At 38.4% G+C, this 25,397-nt stretch overlaps 1 protein-coding gene and 1 long non-coding RNA gene across 3 annotated transcripts in view; one reads left to right on the top strand and one right to left on the bottom strand.

The window, feature by feature from the left end:
• Positions 1–25,397, top strand: part of RIMS4 (regulating synaptic membrane exocytosis 4) — a 99,298-nt gene that overhangs the window by 53,378 nt on the left and 20,523 nt on the right. The window contains exon 2 of one of the 2 annotated variants that reach the window (XM_034413883.3): positions 6,596–6,734. In XM_034413883.3, the coding sequence (XP_034269774.1) occupies positions 6,596–6,734 (139 nt within the window). Of the gene's footprint in view, positions 1–6,592; positions 6,735–25,397 lie in introns of both variants that reach the window. The other variant, XM_034413882.3, reaches the window with a different exon arrangement.
• LOC148114522 (uncharacterized) lies at positions 1,656–10,022 on the bottom strand. The gene is made up of 3 exons (XR_015732987.1): positions 9,270–10,022; positions 6,229–6,390; positions 1,656–3,291 (listed from the first exon to the last, which is right to left on the bottom strand). It is a non-coding gene; the product is annotated as an uncharacterized LOC148114522 (long non-coding RNA).

The raw sequence follows: 25,397 nt of genomic DNA, 5'->3' as shown, positions 1-25,397 counted from the left end.
CATTGACTTTGGCTTCTCTCTACTAAAGAATAAGCTTTTTTGTTCATTTTTCCTTCCTTCCTTGTCAAATTTATAAAATATATCCTTGTTTGCTCCTGGTACACCAATCCACAGGGGTTAAACATACTAATACAAGAAAATGAAAACCTGCATAAAATACCTGGTGAAAACAAATCATTTTGTGAACTTAGAGTGTGCAGCAGGATGTTAAGTATTCATGTCATTCGGCTGAGTTACTATTTTTATCACTTGTATTTTGAACAAAAGGGTTTTTTTTTTATTCAGCAAAGAATGAATGTGTAATGAAATACCTCCTGACAAATAATCCATTGGATTTCTGTTGTCTGCATGTGAATTAGAGAGAAAGGGAAAATTAAAAATATATGCTATCAACAAAATCACATTGAACCAAGCTCCCTGAGACAAAAATCAAATTAAAGAATTGGAAGAAAAAAGGTGGCTGATCAGCACTAGAGAAGGCTCATCCTTGAAGTTCAGTAGATGACCTTGAGCTGCTATCCTTGTCACAGGGAAAGCTGGAGAGAGCATTGCTCACTGATTTTTGCTCCTTGGAAGAAAAGTGACAGATGCAAATGCTCAAAGTTTTGGATGTGACCTCTGAAAATAAGAACTGAGCTTCTTAAAGGAGGAGGGACCTGTTGGGGTTAAGCAAAAAAGCTTTACATTCTTAATTCACTAAGAAGTTTTAGGATATATTAATGTGGCCACTTTTATGTGGGCATTTTTGACCAAGTGACTGATGAACCTGTTCCGTTTGCTGTGCAGAACCAACTATTGATTGAAACATCTATTGGAGCCCCTTCCTGTAGTTATTTACTGTTAAATGGACCTCCAAACAAGAATGCCTCTGAACAAAATGTTCTCCTTTTAAAGTTCCTTCTTATAAATTTTTTAAAAAAATTGCAACTGGGCACAAGGCAGTTTCTTAAAGTAGTCTATGAAAATAGATTTTTTTTAAAAAAAAAGGGAATGGTGACCTAAATGGGGATGAGAAAGCTGGCTTTCTTGTCTATTTCTTAAAAATAGGCAGAAGACACAACCCACAGAAATAAGCTGAGCTAGAAGACTATTTAATAGCTTTATGGTCTCAAGGCTATTGCTGATGAGAATTCAGGTTGTTGGTGCATTAATGAACTTTTGCTGAAAAAGAAATGTTGGCTATATTAATGTTTTGCTTTAAAGTAAAACAAAGATTCTTGGAAGATAAGGTTCTTTACATCAAATGTTTTTTTTCTTTGTGTTTCAATCTTGAATCAGTAGTACTTAATTTAACTGTTAGAAAAGGCACTTCTCAAGTGAAATTTTTCTAAAGTATTAAATAAATACGTATGGATCTGATGAAAACTGATGATCACAGCAAATGGAATTTATAACCAGAAAAGTCTAAAAGGGGAGGTGAAAAATGGCTTTTGGATAAAAAGAAGAAATCACTTATTATTACACAGTTGAATGAAATAAAACAAAATTTTGATCAACTTATATATATCTTTCTCATATAATTTGGGCTGAAGTATAAGTCTATGTTTTCACATATATTCTCCCAAATATTCATGTGTGTTATTTCAGTAATTTATACACTTGCAAAGTAAAAATAATCTTTTTAAAATTTGTTATTATTTATTTATTTATTTATTTATTTATTTATTTATTTATTTTTTATTTTTTATTTAATTTGATTTATATGCCGCCCTTCTCTGGAGACTCAGGGCGGCTTACAATGTGTTAAGCAATAGCCTTCATACTTTTGTATATTTATGCAAAGTCTGCTTATGGTCCCCACAATCCGGGTCCTCATTTTACCTACCTTAGAAGGGATGGAAGGCTGAGTCAACCTTGAGCCTGGTGAGATTTGAACTTGCAGTAATTGCAGGCAGCTGATGTTAATAACAGTACTTTAGTCTGCTGCGCCACCAGGGCGCAGGGTTATTACAATTTTTGAATACAATAAAAGCATAAAAATTGTACTTTAAGATGAGTAAGTAAATAAGTAAATAAGAAAAAGAGAAAATAAGGGGAAGAAAGAGAACAAAAAATAGAATTATAACTTCGGTCCTTCTTTCTATTGGATAGTTATTAACTTAATCTTTCTCTTCCCTTTTCTTCTTTCAACAAAAAGTCCATACAAGGTTTCCAACCTTTTTTTAAAAAGTCTTTATCAAAGCATTTCTCTAAGCTTCATCAATTTTATAATCCAATCTTCTATTGTGGCAATTTCATTCTTCTTCCAGATGCAGTATTAATTTCCCGTATTTATTTTCTAGTTCAATGTCCATAATACCCAGTAGAAATTTCTGATTTCATCATAACGTTAATCTGCAATATTTTTTGGATATGGATTAGCCCCCAAAATTCCTTTGCTTTTTCATGTCTACCATGCATGATAAAAGGTCCCCTCTTCATTTTCACACTTCCAACACCGATTTGATATTTCTTTGTCCATTTTTGACAGCTTGACCAGTGTCATATATCTATGATACATCATTTTATTTTTAAAAAATCCTCTTACTTTGTGATACAGTGTAAATTTAACACTATTTTCTTACATTTTTGCCATGTATCCATATTTATAACTAGCATTTGCAGCCTGAAGTAAATGTGATCTGGATGGCATTACAATTAGGTTGCTTGAAAAGCTGCGTTCATCAATAGTTATTCATCACATTGAAGTGGTATCAAGTGGTATGCCACAAGGATCAGTTCTCTTCAGCATTTTTATTAATGACCCAGATCAATAGGAAGAGAAACTGCTTATCAAATTTGCAGGTGTTACAATATTGGGTGGCATCACTAATATTATAAGACAGAAATACAATTAAATGACCTTGATATGATATGGAAGGATGGGCTGAAAATAAGAATAAATTGGTAACAGAGTAATGTAGAAAATTTCACCTAGAATCAAAATTTAAATGCCAGGTGTAAAATCAGATAATAGGAATTGTAGGATCAGACAATAGGAGTTGTGAAAAAAATATTGGAATAGTAGCCAGTGGCCAATTGAATCTAAGCCAGCAATGTGAATTGGTGAAAGAAAGAAAGGAAGGAAGGAAGGAAGGAAGGAAGGAAGGAAGGAAGGAAGGAAGGAAGGAATGCAGTCCTAGGTTGCATCATACACCAAGTATTATTTCCAGATCATGACATGTAATCATTTCACTCTATTCTGCTTTGCTCAGATCTCACCTCAAGCACTATGTTCAGTTCCCGACATGACATTTGAAGGACTCTGAGAAACTGGAATAGGTTCAGGAAAGGTGAAGAAGATTGAAGGATCTGGGCAGATATAAAATTGAGAAAAGATAGTTGAGAGGGGATAGTGTAATATGCTTCAGTTACCGGAAAGGATTTCACATAGAAAGTAAAGATCTGTTTTCCATTATCCCAAAGTGCTGGATATGGAATAACAGATACAAGTTAGAGAAAAGCAGAAGTCCAACAACAGAACCAGTTACTCATAGTTGGGAAGCCTCCTTTTCACTAGCTAGAGAGCCATCTGCCTGGGATGCTTTAATTTGGATTCCTGAATTGAGAGAAAATATTACATGCCTTGAGAGTATTCTATTTAATTAATTTGATCAGGTCAAATGTAGCAGTTCTTCTCTTTGCCCTGTTCCTACCCATTTTTTGAACCTAGTACACTTTTGAAAATTCTCAGGGTGGTCTTAGCCACCCAAAAGTATACTCTGCTCCCTTGGCATAGGACTATTTAATGGGTTTAGAGTGAATGAGGTTTTCACATCACTTAATCTTTTTTAATCACTGCGTGACAGGACCCTCTGATAAGGAGCAGCAAACAAGTTCCCAGAAGACTGGAATAAATAATCATTACTGATTCTAGTTTTAGATAAGTGGCGGCTTCGTCTGTAATTACTGCTTGTAAGAACTCTCATGGTGGATAAATTGATATACAGTAAGGAAGAAAGACATTGACAGGCTTTGACTTCTGCAGAAGCTGAAATTAACTGATATGTTAGTGGGTCAGACATTAATTGTTTTACCAACTACCACTCAGTGGCACTGTGTAAGACTTTTTTTCCTTGAACTGGTCAAATTTTGGTAAAATGGTTAATCATCCCACAAAAGCCTAATCTGAATACAGTACGAAGTTAAGAAACAGGAAAAAAATATATTAAAATACGAACCACATTGCAAGACAGAAATAAAATAAATAAAATAGAGTGGCTGAAAAGGAATTGTTGCATAAATAATAACCTCCCCCATCTTATTGGCTACATACAGTTTTCATTACTCATAAAGAGAAGAGATTTTTAAAATTTTCCCAGGAATAGAAGCAACAGGTGCTCATAAAAATAAGTGGATAAATCCAAGAGGTAGACAACAACTTATCATCTCTGAGTCTACTGAATGAGACTGAAGGAAATTGGACTCTTAACGAATGGAAAGCTGCTGGTTTTCTATCCTTTATCTTAAAATTCTCCATGATATTTATGAATTGGCAGGAGAGGGGTACGACTTTCACTTGCCCTCTAAATTTTGTTGGCTCCAAATGTGAAAAATTAATTAAATTATTCATTGTCATCTAAGTCTTAGTATGAAAGATTTCAAAAAACGGGCTTTCAGCTTGCATCACCTATAACTAGCTGATGTTGAATCAACTAGTTATAGGTGTGGTGGCTCAGTGGCTTAAAGACACTCGAGAAGGTCTGTGCTCCAGTAATACGAGTCCTAGCACCAGGGGATGGGGTGAGCTAATGTCACTTGCCTTGGCTTCTGCCAACCTAGCAGTTCGAAAGCATGCTACATGCAAGTAGATAAATAGGTACCATTTTGGTGGGAAAATAATGCCGCTTCATGCAGTAGTACACATCCAACTGGTGCTGGACCTACCCGAATGTGCCACCTGAAGGTGAGGCAACCTCAATGGAGGAAGAAAGCCCTGAATGATGCTGCAGAATGCTGTTAGTTTGCCCCTTATTTTACTCTTCTGGATATTGCGCAAGCATGAATTATACAGACTAGCAATCTTAGCAGTGGTGGGTTTCAAATTTTTTTACTACCGGTTCTATGGGCATGGCTTGGATGTGGCATGGCTTGGTGGGCGTGGCTTGGAGGGCATGCAAGGGAAGGGTACTGTAAAATCTCCATTCCCACCCCACTCCAGGGGAAGGATACTGTAAATCTCCATTCCTTCCCCAATCCAGGAGAAGGTTACTGCAAAATCCCCGTTTCCTCCCGATCAGCTGGGACTTGGGAGGCAGAGAATAAATTGGGGCGGGGCCAGTCAGACTTTTTACTACCGGTTCTCCGAACTACTCAAAATTTCCGCTACCAGTTCTCCAGAACTGGTCAGAACCTGCTGAAACCCACCTCTGAATCTTAGGCAGCCAAATAACTGTACTCTGTATTAACATAGTAGTATCCTGGATAATGTATCATTGCCACATACTAAATAAATGAATAATGCATTAACTGGTAGCTCTGTATAGCATTGATTTAATGGTTTGTCATGCCAAGAGCTGGTCTTTTCTCAGGAGGAAACACTCAAGCCTTACCGCACATTCTTTTCTGGTTGCATCCAGAACAATAGCCCAATCTCTTCTTGATTGCACTTGATCAGCAGTGTCTTATTATTTTAAATGAGTGTTTTTGCTATTTGCACTGAAAATGACATTTTTCAGACAGAACTGATTTTCTTAATATAATACACAAATATTCTTTTAATATAATCTCAAGATAGAACCCAGAAAAAGTGTGAAAGAATAGGTGGGTGTAGTAATTTCAACTGAACCAGCATTTGGAGGCAAGACCAACCCCAAAAGTTTTGTTGTTGGAGGATAAAGACAGAAAGATTCTCCCTTTAATTTAATCTACAAAATCTGAAATGTGTTATGGTAATACAGGCAGTCCTTGACTTACAACTGTTCATTTAGTGATTGTTCAAAGTTACAATGGCACTGATAAAAGTGACTTCTGACCATTTTTCACACTTACAATCATTGCAACATGCCTATGGTCACGTGATCAAAATTCAGATGTTTGGCAACTGACTCATATTTATGTCCCAGGGCCATGTAATCACCTTTTGCAGCCATCTGACTAGCAAAGTCAATGGGGAAATCAGATTCACTTAACAACTGTGTTACTAACTGAACAATTGTAGTGATTTGCTTAACAACTGTGGCGAAAAAGTCCTAAAATGGAGCAAAACTCACTTAACAAATGTCTCACTCAGGGGTGGGTTCCACTCACCTTTACTACCAGTTCACAGCGGGAGCAGGAGTGCGCACGCTTCTGCACATGCACAGATCACCCATGATGACGTCGAACCGGGAGCAACCCACCACTGGTCTTGCTTTAGCAACAGAAATGTTGGGCTCAATTGTGGTCGTAAGTGGAGGACCGCCTGTATTTCTGAAAGAGATCTTCTTCAAGTTAAATAATGTCTATGCTAGCTTGAAATTCCAGATTTCTAAGTGTTAGAGTTTTAGGCATGCTATTAGTATGTAGTGTTTCATTACTGAATACTTTTCATCCAATGTCTAAATGCCTAATCTTCTCTCTCTCTCTCTCTCCTCGCTTTCCCTTCCCCTCTCTCTCTTCCTCTTTGCTTTAGAAGGAGATGGCCGCAAACTCAAAGGTGCTATCCAGCGGAGTACAGAAACTGGACTGGCTGTTGAAATGCCAAGTCGAACTATCCGGCAAGCCAGTCACGAATCCATTGAGGACAGTATGAACAGCTATGGATCAGAAGGAAAGTAAGTAGTGAGCAAGAGACAAAGGAGCATGTGGTTCTACATTCTCTGCAATTCATGCTTTTGATGGTTTTCCACCAGTATATATATAAAGGTGGAGTTTCCTTTAGTTCATGTGCACCAGTGGTGGGTTGCTTTCGGTTCGCGCCGGTTCACAAGAACCGGTAGTAAAAAATTTTAGTAGTTTGGAGAACCGGTAATAACATTGGCTAGCCATGCCCCCGAACCGGTCCCCAGCCCGGTCGCCACTTGCTTACCCCGCCCACCTCATCAGAGGCTTTTTTTTTTAACTTTTAAAAGCATTTTTTCTACAACCTCTTTGGCTGAAAAAATGCTTTTAAAAGTTTTTTAAAAAGCCTCTGATGATCGTGCGGCTCAGCTGGGATCTTCAGAGGCTTCTGAAAACATTTTTTCTGCAACCTCTTCAGCCGAGGAGGTTGTAGGGAAAAAAATCCCTTTAAAAACCTCTGGCGATCCCAGCAGATTTGTCTGATTGTCAGAAGCTTCTAAAAGCCTGTTTTCCTGCAACCTCTTCACCTGAGGAGGTTGTAGGGAAAAAAATCCCTTTAAAAGCCTCTGGCGATCCCAGCAGATTTGCCTGATCATCAGAAGCTTCTAAAAGCCTGTTTTCCTGCAACCTCTCCAGCCGAGGAGGTTGTAGGAAAAAAAATCCCTTTAAAAGCCTCTGGCAATCCCAGATGACTTGACTTGCCTGATCGTCAGAGGCTTCTAAAAGCACTTTTTTCTGCAACCTCTTAAAGGTTGTAGAAATAATGCTTTTAAAAGTAAAAAAAAAAAAGTTGGCCACACCCACCCAGTCACACCCCAAGTCACACCCAAGTCACATGCACAAAATAAGCCACACCCACAGAACCGGTAGTAAAAAAATTTAGAACCCACCTCTGATGTGCACCACTTTATACTTGTTTATATGAACATGAATCAATTTAGTCCCAGTTTGGGGAGAACCTTTTTGAGTTCTTTGTGGTTTTTGTTTGTTTTCATCAACTGAAATAATTATTTGTTTTATTTTATTTTATTTTTTTAAAAAAAACCCAGTTTCAATCATTGCTTCTCTTATTCCTAAGGCTGCCTTGGGAAAAAACTTTTTTAACATATCCAAGTGTTTTTTAGCCAGACTTGTCCTTCTGGATGGCTTATAATCTTATCGTTAAACAACATGTGATACCTAAAAGTCACATGTTCCAATAAACAAAGCTCTGAGAACGATCTAGTCACATAGAGAAAGCAGTAAAATTTCATATATTAAAATCCTATTTCTAAGAATCAGGGTTGGGTTTTGTCTGCTTTCCCTAACAATTATATTTCTTCTTTATTCATTATTGATATTCTCAGTTTTAGCAGCTGTGGCCTTTCTTGTCTTTTTTTATGGAAAAATCAGCAATATGCTGAACTCTTTCCTCCCACAAGATCCATATCACTGTCGCTCAGAGCCATTCTGCCTCATAAAAATCTGGTGGCAATCTGGTTGAATCTTTTAAGATCAAAGAACAATGATAATTCCATGCTGGTGCCTGCCAAGTAATGCTTGCATTACATAAACCATGTGCTTAATAATCTATTGTATCAATATCAAGCCTTCCGTCATGCTTTGAAGACCCTATTATTCCAGCAAGCCGGTCTGATGGGATAAAGGATTTTAATTGGGTTTTGATAGGGGTTTTAAATAATGATTTTAGCTGGGTGTTTTAAATTTGGCCAGTGATTGAATTATTTTAATAAGTTTTTAAATTTTTTGTCTTGTATATTGTTTTTACCATGGCTGTTCACCGCCCTGAGTCCTTCAGGAGAAGGGCGGTATATAAATATTATAAAAGTAAAAGTAAAGTAAAAGTAAAAGTAAAAGTAAAAAAAGTAAAAGCGGATCATCTGTCCGAGTCCTTTTTTTTTTCTCCTTTTTTGAAGATAGGGACAATATTCCCCATTCTTTGATCCTCTGGAATTATCCCCATCTTTTGTGAGTTTCAGAGTTCATAGAACAGGACCTGAGATGGCATCCTTCAAGGTCTTTCAAGGCTCTTGGATGCAAATGAGTTGGTTCTGAGGGCATATTTGAGGCAGTCTACTGTCTCTTTGCGTATATACTACTATTTGCTTTTTTTTGTTGTTGTTGTTTCTTCCTTGAGGTCCTGGAACATTGTTCCTCTTGCAGGGCAAGACTGAAGCAAGGTGTATACTCCCATCACCTGTAAATATCCCACTATATTATCTGAGCAGTATTTATATTTTTAAAAATTTGCTTTAAAATTCCTTTTTAACCCAAAAGCACCCCTTTTTTGGATCTTTTAACCTAAGTTCCTTTGGCAAGTTTGCCTTTCTGACTCTCTTTTTCCAGGTATGAGGCCCCCCTTTTAATATATATATATATATAAATTTTTCAACATTTAAAACACAACACACAAATTTCCACTCATTACAGCATTTCCATATCATCCATAACATTCATATTTACATAAATTCTATTTCTATAGTTCACTATCCTATATTATACCATTGATTGAGTTATAATCTACTCACATATAATCACATTATCATCAATATTTTCCAGGTATGAGGCTCTTGCTAGTATTTCTGCTTGATGATTTCATCCATCTTCAATTTTCTACACTTTTCTTTTAACTCTTAGCTTGGTCAAAAGCTCCTGCACATCCATAGCATTTTTAACCTGCTTCTTGCATTGCTTTTTTTTTTTTTACTGGAACGGTGATAATGATGTTGACTCATTTCTGGATCTGCAGAGCATACAATTTTCCTCTTCTTCCTCCTTTTCTCCAATTGCTTTTTAAAACTGCTCTTTATTGTATGTTCCATCCCCTTAGCAACAATCTCCTAGCACCAGTTGCTGGGACTAGTCTTCTTCCCAATGTTCCAATTTCTTGGACCACTTTGAACCAATGTCCACCTATGGTGCAATTTTTTCCCCATCAATTATTTAAAAACAGACACGTAAGCTATTCAGCCTGTAATTCTCTTGATCTCTTCTCCATTCCTTTTTAAAAATGGATATTAACACTGGTCACTTTCCAGTTTTCCAATATAAAGAAGAGTATATTGCCTGTTTTATTGAAAAGTTCAAAATTTTACATTCACATTTTTGAAGAATGTATAGATGACTCTTATGTGGACCTGGTGATTGTCTTCAAACTGATTGTCCTCAGTTTGTCAGTAAAATCTAGGTTGTCTTCAGTTTGTCAGTAAAATCTAGGTTTTAGATCCTACTAGTTCTTCATTTCATGTCAATATTTGCCTTGTTTCTCTTTCTTCCTGAAAAGACAGTTGCAAATAATTCATTCAACTTCCTCTGCACATCCTTATTTAATTTTTGCCAATCTTTTCACTGTCTTATTCAGTATTTTGTCTGTCTCTCTAGTTAATTTCCTTCTAACTGATACGTAGACAAGTGACTCAGTTAATTTTTGAAGGATGATTTAAAACTAAGAACCTTCACAGGGTTGTTTTTTCTCATCATCCTATTACACTCATCACTGCCATTAAGTTGCTTTGCTCTATGTAACTATAATACAACTTACATTCTCAATGAAAATGCCTCCAGCAAATGATTCTCCTGTGTAATTTTAATAATGCAGCTCTGCTCCTTGTCTGTATTACAAAACTGAGATGAACAGGGATGCATTTTTATGCCTTTGACGCTGCTAAAAAGCTGTTTGCCACATGACAGCAGATCTTCTATTCAGGATATTCTGACTTTTTCTCAGAAACAACAAACACCTTGCAACATCTCAGCAGCTTTATTGCACAGTGAGCTGATTTTACTTTCCAGCTGTGATCAGAGGGGAGAAGGCAATAACAGTGCAATTCTAAAAATAGTATTGCATCTGGACAAAATATAAACTTGCTCCCTTAATGGCATGCACCTGTGGTCTTGGCAGTAAAGTTAGAGGAGGAATGAAAGAATAAAAAAGCTGCCTCATATTCTAGACCTTCTCTTATATTGATCCACAAAGGATTTTTTTATATTATGCTGAAAATGTCACGTTTGGGGTATTTTTAAATAAACCAATGGGATGTAAGCAGAATAGTGTGAATTTGTGCTTATCTGGAAACGCTCATTTTCATTCTTGATCGTTTGCTTCCTTGAGGGTTATATTTTCCTTAATGTAAAATGTCAGTTGATAGACATTTATGCCTCTGAAGTATTCATGTCATGGGATTAATAGCTGTTAATACAATAGACAAAACGATGGCTCCATAAAACACGATAAAAGCAGAATTATTATCTTATACATTTCCTTAGAGAAAGCTTTCTTCCAAATTAAAAGGTTAAGGTTCCCAAATTCAGACACAGTCTCAGATTTTTGATAGTATCTCATTGTTGCAAAATTTATAGGCAGTTTAAGGAAAGTGTGAGATGTGAATCCTTAAATTTATTCCAGTACCAATCTCACTTTTATTTTCTAGAATTGGACACCATTTGTGGTACTAGAGAATATTCTATATTATTGCCTTTTCTGTGTTCAAAGAAGGAAGGCACTAAATAAATACTTCCCATGGAATCTCCATTTTAATTTCCTTTTCAATTGATTGCCAAAACCAATCAGTGCTAAAGGATTAATAAAGAAGTGTTTGAATTAAGATTTCAGTTACGGCTGACTAAACCTGTAGCATAGAAATAGTATTGTGCAATTATTTAAGGCAATATTTGATTGATTGATTGATTGATTGATTATATGCCATTAAGTAATTTTTGACTCCTAGCAACAACAAATGTAGATTTTTTTCCTTGATGATCTGTCCTTAACCTGTTCTTTCAAGTCTTCCAATGGTGCACTGATTGCCACTGTAATTTATTTAAGGCAATACTGCTAAAGAACAAATGCATTGTATGTATAACTTATATGATGTAATTATGAAGCCCTTGATGCTCTCTGAGCTTGGTTGTTTACTTGCAAATATTGATGTAATTTCATTTTTCATAACCTATGGTTTGAATTAGTGCATTCAGAATATATGTGTTAATAATGACAATGCATCTTCTACTTTTTTTCATTTTGTGATATTATGATTTGATTTAAGAACTCAGGCTTTCCATGTTGAAAGTTCAACATACAGTCCTGGCATCTTCACTAAGGATTGAATCTTCCCCATTAGAAACATTGCTTAAAATACTAGGCTAGATCTTACATAGTAGAATGCAGTTTTCAACCCTGACTTTAATATTCTTTCAATTAGATTTGAATTCATAAAAAATTAATTGCTTAATGAAGCTAACAAGCAGTTACATTGGGTCCAGTGGTGGGTTGCTACCGGTTTGCCCAGGATCGGGCGAACCAGTAGCGACAGTGGCAGGAGGCTTCACCCACCCACACGGACATCTCTGCACATGCGCAGAAGCTTCTGCGTATGCTCAGAAGAGTTGCACGAGCATGCGCGCACCCACGAGCAAACCGGTAGCGGCCGAAATTGAAACCCACTATTGATTGGCTCACCTATCTTCTGCATTGCTTTTACCTTGACATAGTTTATATGGAAATAAGTGCCCTTCATACACAAAGCCATGTAGCTATTAGAATATACATATATATTCCCTTGTAATTAATAGTATTCAGATAGAAAACATCTTTGAAACTGTTGATCCCTTTCTTTTTAATGTTTCAACCATGATTCTTCTCTACCTTGTCAGCTATAACTGTGGTTTAGGATTAAATGTGAACTGATGCTGATCTAATTAAAACTAATATTTATTAGAGGACCTGATGTTTTTGAGGCTGCCTTCTGATTTCCAAACCAGGTCTGACAGACAGTCAGGAAGAAACCAGATCAAGTCACTGCAAAGCACTCTGCATGGGGATATTTTTATAAAGTGTTCATTAATTTCATCCAATGTGAAACACAGAACTAAAATGCTCACTGTTAATTTGCTTTGTAGAGTACATTATCTTGATCCATCTGCATTTGTTTCAAAGGTCTAAGTACAACTTATTTGCAGAACTAGTCTCTCCCACTTGAATCTTCCATACAGCATGATTTCATGCCGAACACATGAATTACATCTTATTCATGTAAGAAGGTCCACAACAGAGGTGGGTTTCAGTAGGTTCTGACCAGTTCTGGAGAACCGGTAGTGGAAATTTTGAGTAGTTCGGGGAACCGGTAGTAAAAATTCTGACTGGCTCCACACCCATCTATTCTCTGCCTCCCAAGTCCCAGTTGATCGGGAGGGAATGGAGATTTTACAGTATCCTTCCCCTGTCACGCCCACCAAGCCACACCCACAGAACCGATAGTAAAACATTTTGAAACCCACCACTGATCCATAGGACATAGTTCATTTTGTGAAATGGCATTATGTATATATTGAAGTACATACTGAGGTATGAAAACAGATCTCCATCCAGTTTGAATCCTTCTTTTATAGAAGACCATACCTGGAGTACTGTTTACAACTCTAAGCAACATATTTCCAAAAAAATGCTGACAAACCAATCAAAGGATGGCAACAAAGATAATACAGGCACTTCAGGAAGAGAAGATTGAAGTAGACATGATAACCATGCTTGGATCCATAAAGAAAAGCTATAGGGAAGCTCCCTGAGAACTGTTTTCCATGCCCACAGAAACTAGAACCAGAAACAAAGGATTTAAATTGTAGCCATCTAGATTTTTTTTTAAATATAAGGAAAACTTTCCTAACAGCAGAACAAAGTATCTATGGGGGTTTGGGGTTCTATATTTCTAGAAGTTTTTAAGAAGAGGCTCTCTTGGATGGTTATCCTATACATCACAGAGGATTAATCGGACTACTATAGATCAGAGCTCTCCAACCTTGGCAACTTTAAGACTTGTGGACTTCAACTCCTAGAGTTCCTCAGCCAGCAAAACTGGCTGAGGAACTCTGGGAGTTGAAGTCCACAAGTCTTAAAGTTGCCAAGGTTGGAGAGCCCTGCTACAGATGACCTTTGTGATTTCTTCCAATATGACAATTCTATTATTCTAGTTGGGCTGTACGTGATATATCAATACATGTCTAAAATTCCCTCATAGGCTTACAGACATCATTTTAGCCATGAAGCACAAACTGTAGCTAATTCCGCCACCCTTGCAACCTTTTGCATATTCAGTCTGTATGAAGACGTTCTTCAGAATTCTTTTATGACTTCCTTTCATGTATTGCTGCCTTTAGAACTCTGGTTGCAGTGAAGAGAAGGGCAAGGTTTAATATCAGAGTATCACTGTTGTTCTTTCAGATTTGGAGCTAACTCCAATAGAAATTCAGTAGGCTTTTGTTGTGGTTTTGTTTTTTCAGCAGATTATGTTTGTTTTATTGACTCTGTGGGATGCTTGCATCCTCCTACCGTGATTAGATATTGTACTGAAATGATTTATTTAGCCACCGTAGGAATAAACTGCTGAACTCGACCTTTGCACTCCTTCAGCACAATTTTTATGATGCTTTCATGACTGTGTTTGAGAGTATATGTCTGAGGGAAGTTTTATTGTTTTAATTATAATTATTTTGAGAAGGGTATTGATGTGGCCAGAAAGTGGAGTATAAGTGTTTCGATGAAATACCAGAGCCCTAATGTGTAAGAGAGATCAGAGATTATTGCAAACACAGAAAAGATAATTTTTCCACACTATCCTACAACATTTACCCAGCCTACAATGTGCTGACTAGTCCACAGGATACCAACAGTGCAAAAGTTTCAGACATCCCACATTGAGTAGTATTTAAAGGCTTGCTTGTTTTCTAGTTTACCACTAGCTTGTTTTGCTTGCTGGAGCTAAGATAGCCTTCTTTAGAATAGTGTAATTCAACAGTCTGTCACTGCAAGAATAGGAGAGAGGTACTCCTGTTTGATAAGGGGAAGTAAAAAGAAACCCATTATTCAAGGACACTTTGTCACTGTATTCCGCCTTCCCTTTCAGGTTTTATTTGAACTCTTAAAACAAAATGTTCTCTTGCTGCTTCCCTAGAGATTGTATGAGCCTGTTTCTCATTTACTCCACTCAAAAAGGCAACTTGAGTGGATGAAGAGCCTGCAGCTGTTTGTTACACGTCTACTTGTGACATCATTTCTGTTCATAGCACATACAGGTGTGCTAAACGCTAGAAAGTTCATCTGGAAGAAGCCCCCATCCAGTTGGACTAGATAAAAGCAACATGAATTGTCCAGATTGCAGGAAGGTGTCTTTTATACTAGTACGAAGGGTAAAGAGAGAATCTGGGAAACTGTATGTTTATTAAAATAGATTATCTCAACATGATTTGAACCCATTCTTCCCAGGTTTGCCATGTCAACTAAATTGTCATTTGAAATAAACTGCCAGTAGATTTTACTGCTCTCTCTTGGTTATGTCTAAAGTTCCCTCCAACTTTCTCACACTGGGCTACCTTAAAGTAAAGTAATGGTAGATCCAACCTTGGATTGCAGAATATAAGGGGGATAAACTCCTGTAGACTTCGTTGCTCTCCTTTGGTTATTTATGTCTAACATGCCTTCCAGTCTTCTTACATATCTAACACTTTTGTTTCCAAGAAAACACATGATCACATCTATGTAGTGGAACTTGACTCCAGGGAGGTCTTCTCTATGTAACTAGAAATGTTTCCTCTCTATAAATCTATAATGGTCATTAGTCACTGCAGAAAATCCAGCCAGTTCAGTTTTTAAAAGAGATTTCCAACAACTTTAAAGGATAATTGGCTGAGACATGCTGGTTTAGAAAAAAAACTGACAAGGTGGTCCAGGGCTTCCTAATAATAAGGAGGAAAATTCTCTTGAAAATTGCCTGGGAAGAAGGAGAATAGAAATACATTTAATTGTCTAACTTATATGATATCAGCAACAACAAGAGCTAATCTCTTTTAAGGAGTAGAGCAGTAAACAAAAAGCCAGTTCTAACCGATTATTTGCTCCATTTATTACGTTAGGTAATCAGGCAACTCAGTGGCCACAGATTTCGTAAAAGACCAATTTTAGAGAGAAAATATATGGTGATGCGGCATTTAACAATTAAGACAATGATTTTTGCTCTCATTCTTTTCTGATCATTGGTGCTTGCTTTATAAACCATGGCCCTTAATAAATAGTCTCCAGGAATAAGAGGAAGCTACTGCAATTCTCTTTCTTTTGACTGAATATAACTGTATCTTTGATTCAGTTTATCTCAATTCTCAGGTTGATGTCTGATGAACAGAAGTATGAAATTCACAGCAATTATAAACAATATTCTTGGTATTGGAGATCTGTTAGTATGCTGTCCATTCCCTCTCACTGGTGTTGGCATTTTGAATTCACTTATATGTTGAAAACTCACTTTCTTCATTTCCATTTGGCCAAATTATTGGGGCTTCTGACAATTAAATGCCCATCTACCACAGCTGGGCTAGAAGATTTTTAAACCCTTGTAGTTTTGATGCCATCTAGAAGTAATTTTGCAGCTTATAACTGGTGTATAATTATCTTCCCAACCAACCTAAACCACAGAATTATGATTTGAACTTCTCTTATTTAGGTCTCCTTCCACTTCATTTTACATCCAGCAGCAAGCCTGTATATGTTCCCTAATTCTTGCTGCACTTTTCCAGTGGCATCCTTTTTTTTTTTTTTTTTAGATTAATGACCACTGGGCTAGAAATTTCTTTTGTTATTCTCTTTCAATTTGGTGGGATTAAAAAAGGCTTGCTGGGTGGAATATTCACAAGAATGGTGCAGGATTTTGTCACCTACTTTAGTTATCTGGTGACATGAAATATTGGAATATTCCAGGGGTGAAATCCAGCAGGTTCTGACAGGTTCTGGAGAACCGGTAGCGGAAATTTTGAGTAGTTCAGAGAACCGGCAAATACCACCGCTGGCTGGCCCCAGAGTGGGGTGGGAATGGAGATTTTGCAATATCCTTCCCCCAGGAGTGGGGAGAGAATGGGGATTTTGCAGTATCCTTCCCCTGCTACACCCACCAAGCCACACCCACCAAGCCACACCATGCCCACCAAGCCATGCCCACAGAACAGGTAGTAAAAAAAATTGGATTTTACCACTGGAATATTCTCTTTCCATTTAGCATCGTTTTCCCAAGGTCGTGGCTGGAATCTTACTGAATCTCTAAGGCAGGGGTCTCCAAACTTGGCAACTTTAAGACTTGTGGATTTCAACTCCCAGAATTCCTCAGTCAGCTTTGCTCTAAGGCAAGATCCTTTCAATTAAAGTTGCTATGATTGAACTTGTAACTCTTAACACAGAAAATCAGGGTAATCTTACTAAGTTTAAGGCCTTCGCTGGCTACAAAAATGCCATAATGTAAGCCCGAGTAAGTAGCCAAAAGACAGGGCTTTTAAATGTCAGTGAGGAGGATCTTCAACCTGCTTTTGCTACATAAATCTTTTTTTAAGATATGGATCAATAGCTATTTGGGGGATTGGGGGGATTTAAGAAGCTGAATAATAAGTCTGGTCTGGCATTGCATAGCAGTGCTTGGCATGCAAGATCTTAGAAGAGCATTAAAAATAGATTTGAAAAGAGGTCACAAACTCCACACAGTCAAGAAAAGAAATTAATGATATGTTGGACTAAACTTAGCTGTGCAAAAGATGCTTTCCACCTGCTAATGTGTCACATTTGGCACATTGAAAGGGAATTGCTTCCACTTGGGATTTCTTCAAAGCCATTCCCTGCTGCAGGCAATTTCTTTCATTAGGCTCTTTGAAGACTATGACTTTCCAAAATAAGAGTTTAAAAGCAGGTCAAGAATACAGATAATTTATAAGGGAATGTATGGGAAAAATATCATTAAATCTAGCAAAGACAACAAGGTGATATGTTTGAATATCTAGCTGATTTATGGCACAGAATAAATGTGATGATGAGAGACATTGAGCTAGGAGAATATTTACATATTAGAAATGTCAGGTTCAACTAGGAGCAGAACAGCAGGGTAACCAAGTTGGGATTAGCCACTAGGTAAGCATTCATGAATTGGCTGACCTAGTATTGTCATGAATAACTGCAACATCTGTGACATTGTTCTTTCTGTCTAACTTTATTGTTGATGCTGCTGTTGCTTCTATTTGTACATGGTGACATTTGTTCTGATGGGATGTGGCGGCTCAGTGGCTAAGATGCTGAGCTTGTCGATCGAAAGGTCGGCAGTTCAGCGGTTCGAATCCCTAGTGCCCCATAATCGGGTGAACTCCTGTTACTTGTCCCAGCTTCTGCCAACCTAGCAGTTCAAAAAGCACGTAAAAAATGCAAGTAGAAAAATAGGGACCACCTTTGGTGGGAAGGGAACAGCGTTCCGTGCACCTTTGGCATTTAGTCATGCTGGCCACATGACCACAGAGACGTCTTCGGACAGCGCTGGGTCTTCAGCTTTGAAATGGAGATGAGCACCGCCCCCTAGAGTCAGGAACAAGTAGCACATTTGTGCGAGGGGAACCTTTACCTTTACATTTGCTCCACATGGTTTGTTATTTAATATCTGTGCCACTTCCTGTAAAAAAAGCCTCTCGAAATGGTTTACAAAACAAAGAATAAGAGCAATACACTAAAATATATATAAACCATAAATAGAAATGGGAAAAACACTGGGGGGAAACAGGTAATCTAATCTTCCTATAGAGCAGGGGTCAGCTTTGCTGGCTGGAGAATTCTGGGAGTTGAAGTCCACAAGTCTTAAAGCTGCCAAGTTTGAAGACCTCTGGCCTAGATGAACAGAGGGCTTTTCAGCAAAGGTCTAAAAGATGATGTAACAATAGGCCCCCTCATGAATTTCAGGGACAAGATTGTTTTGGAGCATAACTGCCACTCAAGATTGGCCTTGCATGACAGTGAAATCTGTAAGAGCCCCCTCCCCATATTATTTACCTGTTCTTTCTGACAACAAGCAATCTTCCCAATTTGCACACTGAAGAACTACATGATCTTGTCATGATTTATTCTTAGTTTATTGGCTCTCATCCATCTCATTGCTGTCTTCAGATTCTAGTTTGGAACATGCTGACATTCTTGATTCATGTTATATGGAGAAATATAGCATCATCAGCATATTGATAACACCTGCCAGAGATTTTTTGCTATACATGTTAAATATCATTGAAGACTAATAAGTGGTCTGTGGTACTCCTGTCAATCACTGAATATTAGCCTTCATGTTTATCCCTGCAACTAAAAGCAGAACTAGTGGGTATTTTCATAACATCAGTTTTTTTTTTACTTGAATTCTTCAAAAGTAGTGTCAATCAATAGAGAATTCCCTTCTCTTCCAACATAAGGAAAAAATAATCATTGATGGTAGCCCTGGGAAACAAAAATCCCCTAACCTCCCAATCCATTCCAAAGGGAAATAAAACATACTGCTTGTGCCCACACCATGCTCCCATGTCAATATTTCAGATGGCATGCATTTATCTGCCAAAAAAAAAAATCTGATCATTTTCAAACTCTAAAACTGGGAGGTAGGAAGAGGCAAATGAGAAAATGGTCTACTCACAAGCTTCAAAGAGCCTAGCTTTTAAAACAAAATACGAGCTGTACTACAATTTTAAATAAGAAAAGGCTAATCCAGAAATAAGTCAGCTCAGCAATCCATCACAACCAATGTCGTGCGATCAAAGGGGATCAGAGATTATTGCTAATTTGCAGATTCTGTACACGCACTTGGTCTTTTTTATGTCTCTTGGTTAGCATGATATATTAAAACTACCCACAGTCATCCTCAAAATACCATTTTTGAAGGTGGTCTGATCCAAGGTTTCAGCTGGTAATTTTTAAAAGTAAGAGATAGGTTGAAGCTATCTAATTCACATGAAACTGCAAGCACTGATGGGTTGCTACTGGTTCTCCCCAGTTCTTGCCAACCGGTAGTGGAAATTTTGAGTAGTTCTGGGAACCGGTAAATACCACCTCTGCCTGGCCCCGCCCCCAATCTATTCACTGCCTCCTGACTCCCAGCTGATTGGCTAGAAGGAAAAAATCAGGACTCACTTCTCAGCCAGGAGACCACTTGGCAAAGAAGAAAGAAAAATAAAAGATGCTGTCGCTTTAAATTGACAAGCCAAGAAGCAGCTGCTGGAAGGAGGTTTTTGCTTGCAGAAGCGAAGTGACATTCAGCAGTTTGTTTCTGGGTCAGCTGAACACAAACTGGATAAGAGGAGGGATTCTTATATGGTTCTATGTTTTTGAAGTTTTGGGTTTGTGCAACATAGGCTTTGTGTTTCTAAAAAGGTTTGGCCGATTTCCATTGTGAAATATCCTGTCTTGAATGTATTTTCTGCCTGCTTGTAAATGGAGCCAAACTTCCGGCTTCCACTTTCTATTATCTCTAAACACTGGTAGCTGTTTTCTTCTTACAAAGTTTCCTTTATGCATCTGGCAGGAATATGGAATGAGCATCAGGCAGGTTCCTTGTTAGCAGCTTGATTTTTCCTTGCTTTTCTGGGAGCCTTTTCATATGAGTAATATTTTATTTGGGGAAATGAAGAGGGGGGAGTTTGATTTCTTCCCAGAGCAGGTTAGTGGGGTGGGGAGGGAATGGGGATTTTGAAGTAACCTTCCCCTGGAGTGGGGAGGGAATGGGGATTTTGCAGTATCCTTTCCCTGTCATGCCCGCCACGCCACACCCACCAAGCCATACCCACAGAACCAGTAGTAAAAAATTTTGAAACCCACCACTGAACTGCAAGGCTGCTTTCACTAGCCTGATTTTCCATGGAATCAGTGTTGCTTCCTGGTGACTCCATGGACTAGTACCTGCAATTTTCTTAGCGAGAATTTCAGAAATGGTTTGTCTTGCCTCCTTCCTGTGAGAGGGTGTCTGGCTGGCCAGGTCACCCAATTGGCTTCATGCCTAAAGTGGGTTTAGAAGTTATCATTTCCTAGTTTCTAGCCTGGTCCTTTAACCACTACGTCAAACTGGTTCTCCAAATATTTACATACACCTATAAATCAGTGCCTATAAACTTGGATTATACCACATTAAAATACTTTTTAGTAGCAGTAGTGTTCTGTGATCCCAGCAATGGGAAGCTGTTCCTTTTATCTAACTGTCTGCTTTTTTTTCTTTTCATCTGGCAGGCAGTAGGAGATGCAGAAAATATGAAGTGGAAATTGCAGTACCACAACTCTCTCATAAAAACTTAGGGTTAGATGGGATCTTGGAGGTCTTTTAGTCCAACCTCCTGCCCAAGGCAGGAATCTTCAAATCACCCAAATAGCTGCCCAACCTTTGTTTAAAAAACCTCCAGAAATGGAGCAGCTGTAATTCTAGGTAACAGGCTGTTCCACTGAAAAATTCACAGAAAATTCCTCCTCATTTTGGATTGGATCTTTCTCTATGAGGTTTCCATTTGGTTGGTTCTTGTTTTACCTTTTGGCACTACAGAAAATAAATCCAGATCCTCTTTCTTGTGATAATCATTCAAGTATTGGACGATTGCTATCATGTCTCCCTTTAAGATAAAGGAAACCTGCCCAGTTCCATTAACTATAGGATTTCACCTCCAAGCACTTCATGTCTATGGTTCTACATTTAGGCAAGAAAAACAAAATGCACAGGTACAATATATGTGGTACCTTGCTCAATAATAGTAACTATGAGAAGGATCTTGGAGTCCTAGTGCACAACCATTTAAATATGAGCCAGCAGTGTGCAGCAATTGCCAAAAAAACCAACACAGTTCTAGGCTGCATAAACGGGCATAGAATCAAGATCACGTGAAGTGTTAATACCATTTATAATGTTTTGGTTAGTCCACACTTGGAATATTGCATTGAGTTTTGGGCGCCACAATGTACAAAAGATGTTGAGACTCTAGAAAGAGTGCAGAGAAGAGCAACAAAGATGATTAGGAGACTGGAAGCTTAAACATATGAAGAACGGCTACAGAAACTGGGTATGTCTAGTTTAATGGAAAGGACTATGGGGTGACATGATAGCAGTGTTCCGATATCTCAGGTGTTGCCACAAAGAAGAGGGAGTCAAGCTATTCTCCAGAGCACCTGAAGCCAGGACAAGAAGCAATGGATGGAAACTAATCAAGGAGAGAAGCAACCTAGAACTAAGAAGAAATTTCCTGACAGAACAGCTTGCCTCCAGAAGTTGTGAATGCTTCAACACTGGACATTTTAAAGAAGAGATTGGACAACCATTTGTCTGAAGTGGTATAGGGTTTCCTGCCTAAGCAGAGGGTTGGACTTAAAGATCCCCAAAGTCCCTTACAACTCTGTTATTCTATATTGCTTTGCTCTATATTCTTTCCAGTTTCTCAGCATCCTTCATGGATTGTGGTGATCAAAACAGGATGCAATCTGACCAATGCAGCATAGCCTGTCATTCTCTGTGATCTTATATCTCTGTTGATGCAATCCCAGATTGCATTGGTTCTTTTGGTACATGTGGCATTCTATTGATTCATGTTCAATCTTCAGATTCCTAGAACACTCACTTTCTTTTCACAAGTACTATCATGCTTTTTCCAAGTCTGAAGCCACTTATATATTTATAACAGGGGATGTTCAGATGAATGTGAACAAAAATTATATAGCCAGATTAGAAAGATTTGGGATTGCTATTGTTGCCCACATGACTTGGATGTTTTACCTGGTTTTTCCACACACACACACACACAAAAAGTATTCTTATTTTGCAGTCATCTCAAAGTTCCATTAGCAAAATGATTGCTGCTTCCCCTCTTCAGTCTTCTCTCTCTCTTTCTTCCCCTTCTTCCAGGGATCTGGAAAATGCAGACCTCATAAATTCACTGAAAATTATATTAGCTGTGTTCTTGTGATCAAATTTCAAGCCAAGATAGTTTAATATTGTGATGGAATGTTTCAGAGACACAACAGAGAGGTATCTTTCCCAAGGAGCAAGAAGGCAGTTCAGTGTGGAAGTTTTGATGTGTAGGAAGAGAGCCAAGGTAACCCTCCCTAACCTTTTACAGGGTACATATAAAAATTATGCAAATTTGGGCTTACGTCTGGCAAATTTTCCTTTTTGTTGTTGTTGTTAGTTGCAAAGTCATGTCCGACCCATTGAGACCCCATGGAGAACATTCCTCCAGGCCTCTACCATCCTCTGGAGTTCATTTAAGGTCACACCTACTGCTTCAGTGACTCCATTCAGCCACCTCATTCTCTGTTGTCCCTTTCTTCTTTTGCCCTCAGTCTTTCCCAGCATTAGGATCTTCTCCAGTGAGTCTTTCCTTCTTATTAGGTGGTCAAAGTATTTGAGTTTCGTCTTCAGGATCTGGCCTTCTAAAGAGCAGTCAGGGTTGATCTCCTCTAGGACTGACCGGTTTGATTGCCTTGCAGTCCAAGGGACTTGCAGGAGTCTTCTCCAGCACTGTAGTTCAAAGGCCTCAATTCTTTGGCGCTCAGCCTTTCTTATGGTCCAACTTTCACAGCCATACATTGCAACTGGGAAAATCATAGCCTTGACTATACACACTTTTGTTGGCAGGGTGATGTCTCTGCTTTTCAGTATGCTGTCTAGATTTGCCATAGCTTTCCTCCCCAGGAGCAAGCATCTTTTATATGTGAGCAACAATACTTGGAGGTAACTTCTCTTGTCATTCTTGATTCCTTACAAATCTACAAAAAAAGTCCCCAATGCTTGACTGAGGGTAATGTAGGCTTACTTCTCCTTCACACCCTCCTTTTCTTGCTGATAGATTACTTTCCACTACAATGGCCCAGCAACCCTTTCTGCACTCTGCTGACCTTGTTCAAACCTGATGATACAGCACATATTGCTTCATAGCTGCTCCTCAGGGCAGGTTTTTCCATCAGTATAAAGTTTTTGAGGAGGACTTTTCCTAAAGCGATCGGATCTAATTTTCTAAAAATCATTAACATGCTGCTGAAATGAGTACATCATTAATTATACTGACTAGAAGGCAAAAATGATAGAAGGCAAGAGATTGAAGGGATTTAAAAGAGGTGGCTCACTGAGTTTAGCTTTGTTTTTGTTTTTTTGTTTTTTGTTCCTTGCTTGCATATGTAACAATTAGAGAGCCAAGCACAGAGGACAAAGCCATTGTTAAATAAAGAATGCAGAGGTTTCTTCAGGTCTGGTAGAATTAATAGAACCGTGAATTTAATATTTTATGTAATAGAGAATAGGTAGAGCCCTTCCCCTTCCCCCTCAATTTCCTTCTTCTCTGATTTATCTTTTCTGGAATGTACAAGAAGTAATTTGTCTTAATCCTTTGCGTTGGGTTTTTTTTGGGGGGGGGTCAAGTTGCACAGGAATCTGCTTATGATTTAGTTAAGTGCATCAAGTCAGTGTTGATCTCCAGTGTCTGCATGGATAAATCCCATCTCAACCTGTCTCTAGTAATAATTTGGACCTTCTGGAGTTTCTTTTAAGGATATTTTTGTAGGCCACTTAATGTCCCTCCTTTTTTGTCTCTTTAACTTCCCTTTATTTCCAGTTTCCTCAACCTAAACATGTCTTGTTAGTTGCGAAGTCGTGTCCGACCCATCATGACCCCATGGACAACATTCCTCCAGGCCTTCCTGTCCTCTACCATCCTCTGGAGTCCATTTAAACTCACGCCTACTGCTTCAGTGACTCCATCCAGCCACCTCATTCTCTGTCGTCACATTCTTCTTTTGCCTTCAATCTTTCTCAGCATTAAGTTCTTCTCCAGTGAGTCTTCCTTCTTCCTTCTCATTAGGTGGCCAAAGTATTTGAATTTCGTCTTCAGGATCTGGCCTTCTAAAGAACAGTCAGAGTTGATCTCTTCTAGGACTGACTGGTTTGCCAGCCTAACATTGTCTCCCAATTGCCAATCCTGCCATTCTGCTCCTATTCCAATTCATTGTTGAAAGATGCTGGCTTGATTTTTCACAAGTAGCACAAGACTGATACATTCTTCCAGCTTTGCTTCTGCATGTCACCAACATCTGGGAGAAATATCTGCAGCAGGAATAGGCTGGGTCTAGCAGCTAGGCTATCTATTTCACCATCAGCTATAATAGTGATCTAGCAATACACAATTTGTTTTATTTTTCAGAAACAAAGAAATGCATTAAAGATGCCTATGTATTATCTGCAGAGAAGTAGAAAGGCCTTATGGTTTTGTGAATGTTCCTGTCCATATTATAGTGAAGTTTAATATGGACAAGTACTAAAATTTTGAGTCAGTCCTGGAATTCACTTCTAAGCTCTATTTGGAACATTCATAACAGGGGTGGAATCCAGCAGGTTCTGACAGATTCTGGAGAACCGGTAGCAGAAATTTTGAGTAGTTTGGAGAACCGGCAAATGCCACCTCTGGCTGGCCCCAGAGTGGTGTGGGAATGGAGATTTTGCAATATCCTTCCTCCAGGAGTGGGGAGGGAATGGGGATTTTGCAGTATCCTTCTCCTGGAATGGGGTGGGAATGGAGATTTTGCAGTATCCTTTCCCTGCCATGCCCACCAAGCCACACCCACCAAGCCACACCACGCCCACCAAGCCACACCCATAGAACCGGTAGTAAAAAAAATTGAATTTCACGACTGATTCATAATATCATTCTGCTCCACTACACAGTCTTCTCCAACATGATATCCATACGATATACTGATACTACAACACTCCCAGAACTCCCAGCCAGTTTGGGGAAGGTCACATCACAGGAGCAGCATTTTCTATGTCATTATCATCTCTTTTCAATGACCCCATAATTCCTTGTGGGAT

Source organism: Pantherophis guttatus, chromosome 3, assembly GCF_059756535.1.
Source record: "Pantherophis guttatus breed Tessera chromosome 3, ASM5975653v1, whole genome shotgun sequence".
NCBI lineage: Eukaryota > Metazoa > Chordata > Lepidosauria > Squamata > Colubridae > Pantherophis > Pantherophis guttatus.
The sequence above is the reverse complement of the archived record's forward strand: the minus strand, read 5'-3'. Positions and strand labels throughout refer to the sequence as shown.